The sequence below is a fragment of the Ursus maritimus genome, unplaced genomic scaffold (genome assembly GCF_017311325.1).
Source record: "Ursus maritimus isolate PB19 unplaced genomic scaffold, ASM1731132v1 scaffold_14, whole genome shotgun sequence".
Taxonomy (NCBI): Eukaryota; Metazoa; Chordata; class Mammalia; order Carnivora; family Ursidae; genus Ursus; species Ursus maritimus.
This window is the reverse complement of record NW_024423786.1, coordinates 9371692-9375729: the sequence shown is the minus strand read 5'-3', so window position 1 is coordinate 9375729 and position 4038 is coordinate 9371692. Positions and strand designations below refer to the sequence as shown.

The 4038-nt window shown below is 54.3% G+C and overlaps 1 protein-coding gene across 1 annotated transcript in view; it reads right to left on the bottom strand.

Moving 5' to 3' along the window:
- The window catches only part of SSUH2 (ssu-2 homolog), a 20477-nt gene that overhangs the window by 14820 nt on the left and 1619 nt on the right, over positions 1 to 4038 (bottom strand). The window contains exons 2-4 of the mRNA XM_040628129.1: positions 1926 to 2024; positions 1719 to 1817; positions 1249 to 1330 (exon numbers count right to left, since the gene is read on the bottom strand). Coding sequence (XP_040484063.1) covers positions 1249 to 1330; positions 1719 to 1817; positions 1926 to 2024 — 280 coding nt within the window. The remainder of the gene's footprint in view (positions 1 to 1248; positions 1331 to 1718; positions 1818 to 1925; positions 2025 to 4038) is intronic.

The window sequence follows — 4038 nt, the reverse complement described above, 5'->3', positions numbered from 1 at the left end:
CTCTCTCTCTCTCTCTCTCTCTCTCTCTCTCACACACACACACACACACACACTTAAAGATGAATTATGCCATTTTACAGATGAGGAAAACTGAGGTCTGCAGAAGATGTTACACTACTAGAAGGAGGCAAAGTTAAGCTAGACCACGTTCCTGTCCTTGGAGACCTTGACCTCAGCCAGAAGAGCTGTGAGCACTGTTCACGGGAAGACCCACACCAGGAACTATCTGACTGCGGTGCCCACAGAGACCACCGTGAGCCTGCTGGGCCTCAATGGCAGCGCACGTGAAGGCACACAGCAAATGGCCCCTTCTTTGGCGTTCTCTCTGCATGCCTCCCCCTCCTCCTAGAAAACCCTTCCCTGAGGCCCAGCTGCCATGTTCCCTCCTAGCAAAGCCCTCGCCTGCCAACACCTCCCAAGAAGCAGGAGTCCTCTCCCCCTTCCTCCTCCCTCCCATCTTCATTTACTTCTCCACAGCAGATCGACTCCAAACAGTAAGGCCTCTCATGCACAGGGATGTCTCCAGCACCCCTGGCCTGGAGCACCGGGGGGCCTGCGTGCATGCAGGAGGTGTGGGCCCCAGAATGGCCAAAGAGGGCTCCACAGAGGAAGTGGGGTCTGCCCTGGGCACAGACGGTGGGCAGCCAGGGAGGATAAGGGGAGGTGCTCCAGGCAGCAGTGGGGCCAGGAACACCCAGGAGACTCCCTGAAGGCAGAACACAGCCACCCAGCCAAGAGGCGGGACCCAGAAAGCCGGGCTCCACCTTCTTTCTGCGCAAAGCTGGCCGGAAAGCCGGAGCTCTGTGCAGAGTCCTGGGTCCAGGGGTCAGCAAACTTCTTCTGTAAAGGACTAGAGAGTAAATATTTCCAGTTTCATGAGCCATACAGTCTCCGCCTCACTCCCTTCTGCTGGTGCAGTACAAAAACAGCCAGAGAGTAAGTAAACAAATGAGCGTGGCTCTGTTCTGATAAAACTTGATTTACAAAAATAGGCAGTGGGTTGGATTCAGCCCAGGGGCTGCAGTTTACAATCCCTGGTCCACACTCTGGTTCTCAACCCCAGCTTGGTAGCCAAACAGCCTGGCAAGCTGGTAAAATACACATTCCTGGCCTCTGTCCCTGCAGAATCTGACCCAGTAGGTCTGGGATCCTGATGCACTGTCAGGGTTGAGATCCGTAGACCCTAAAATCCCCAAGGAGGGCTCTCGGGGGGCAAGGGTGACATCCTATGTGATGGCACCAGCTCACCTGTGTTCCACGAATGACGACCAGCACCTTTGTTCTAGGGGCCTCCCGGGAGCCTCCAAAGGTGGAAAGAATATCTGCCGTCCTGGGGGAGAGAGAAGGAGTCAGGGCTCAACAGCCTAGCTCAAAGGCACAGGTGTTTGTGGGGTGAAAGAAGGAAAGACTGGCTGAATGTGAGGCTGAAAGAGACAAAGGGAAAGAATCCCACATGTTAATACATCTAATGCAAGAAGAATGGTTCTCCAACCAGCGTGAGTCCAGTCTTACGTGGACATGGATATGGCCATGGAATGTTCGTGGACACAGGGCTGATGCCCCATGTCCTCCCATTCCCTCCTGATGGTGACAAGAGCCTTCCCAGGGCCTCCCAGGGGAGAGGTGAGCTGTCCCAGCACTGGCCTGGTACAGAGACATCTCCCCGACCAGCATGAGCGCCAGAAAGAGGCCGCAGGAACCAAGACTCACAGACTTACCACCTCCTTGAAGAAGCCAGTCATAGCTGGGCAGTCTCTCCAGGAGCTCAGCTGGGGGCGCCAGGGGACTCTCGGCCTCGAAACTGAGGTCCACCACACCTGTGGAAGGAAGGCAGTCCTGAGCTTCCGGGAGGGAGGGAGGGGTGTCAGTGGTGGCGTCACTAGAAGCTGACAAGTGAGGGTGGGTATGTTACTGGAAAGGCTCACAGTTTAAGCCAGTCTCACACAGGCGCCCATCAGACACGGAACACATCTGCAGGGCAGGCAGGGAGGGGGTGAGGAGTGATAGGCGTGCCACGAATAATCCTGAGGAGAAAAACATTCAGAACGGCAGCTCCCGGTCACCGGATACCTACTCCGTACCAGTCACCATGACAGGGCTTTAGAAGCAGGATCGTACCCCACGACCCCGGGGCACAGATACTGAGAGATGCTCACAAGCTTCTTCCAGGCCTCTCTCATCAAGAGGTGCAACTGCGTCTCCTCACCTTGGACCCGGGCAGGCTTGAGACCGCTTCAAGCAAGGGAACACAGTGGAAGGAAGCAAGAAGACACCACAGCTTCTACTTCCTGCCATTTAGGCACACCCTCTTGAGTCCTGAGCTGGCGTGTGAGACGTCGGGCTGCCTGACTGGGGAGACCACATGGAGACCCTAAGACCACAGAGAAAGAAGCCCAGCAGAGCCCAGCTTTCCAACCACTCCGCCACCCTGCCGAGCCACCAGGCACACGAGCAAAGCCATCAGGGCCCCCCAGGCCAGGCCAGCTGCCTGCTGAGTACCCCTGAGTGACCCTGTTCCGGACAGCGTGTCTGTGGCCCCCCACGTTCATATGTTGAAGCCCTGACCCCTAATGGAATGGTATTACAAGATGGGGCCTTTGGGAGGTGATCAGGTTTAGAGGATGGAGCCCCCATGGGGGGATTAGTGCCCTGGCGGGAAAAGAAAGAGACTAGGGCTCTTCCTTTCTCTGCCCCATGAGCACACAGTGAGAAGGCGGCTGGCTGCAAGCCAGAGGGAGGCTCTCGCCAGACCCCAGGTCTGCCGGCGCCTTGATCTTGGGATTCCCAGCTTTCAGAACTGTGAGAAATAAATGTTTGCTGTTTAAGTCAGACAGCCTGTGGCGTTTTGTCACAGCAACCCACACTAAGGTGGACCCTAATGGATTATACAAGGAGCAGAAGAATTACCCAGCTGAGTCGTGCCCAAATTCCTGACCCTCAAAATCAGGAACTCTAATAAAATGGGGGTTGTCTTAAGGCACTGAGATGCGGAGTAGTTTTTTATGCAGCTTCTCGTAACAGGCAGTCTCGGCTCTGGGACTCCCCACAAACCTGAGCAAGACTTTCTTGGGGCCACACGGCGGCCTGAGGCTCCTTGCTTCCCACTCTCCTCTCACAGGTGTCCCCCCTGCAGTGTGGTCCTGCAGGCGGTCCCTGCCCACACCTGCTCCCTTCGCATGTGTTTCCAAGGGACCTCTGACACATCTAACGCCATTTGGGTGACCGCTGCTTGGATGGTCTAAACTGACACATGTCACGCCATTCTCCTAATGAGGGAATGGGGCTCAGAACGGCTGTGGCACCAAGATCACAAGGCCCGCGAGTGATGGAGCTGGCTTCAAACCAAGGCTCGCTGTTCTCCAAAGCCCACGTTCTTCCCAAGTACTTTCCATGAGGCCACCCCTGCGCAAGAATCACTCACTATATCCCCGCTGTTAAAACCTCATCTTCTACACCTGAAACTCATGTAACACTGCATGTTAAATATATTTCCATTTTTAAAATTTAAATTTAAATTTTAAAAAACTCTCAGCTTGATCTGCCAGACTATGACACAGATACCGATAGACCTGAGACTCCGAGGAGGAAAGCGTAAGATAAGAACTGGCTCCCAGAAAGGCTGGACAGCTCATAAAGCACCTCCCCACACCTGTCGCGACACCCCACCCTCCCACCTTGAGATACAGGAGGCAGGACTTCTAATTCCCCTTGACATGAGGAGTCTGAGGCTCAAAGAGGTTACTCCAGTAGCCCTAGGGTGCACAGCAGTGAAGTCAAAGCAGGCTAGAGGCTCCTTGTTCCAGCACACTGGGCCACCCCTCAAACCCACTCCCTGCAGCCCCCATGCTGGGGGATAAGAACTCCTCAGCTCTGTCTTTCCAGTGGCCAATTTGATTACAGGAAGTTGACTTTAAAGGGTAAGCTGATAAATGGTCAGTAGAAAGTAATTCTCTCTGAACACACTCTGGTCTACAGCTGATCCATCTCACCCCCTAGAGCCCTCCTTTTTTTTTTTTTTTTTTTTTTTTTCTTTTTTAA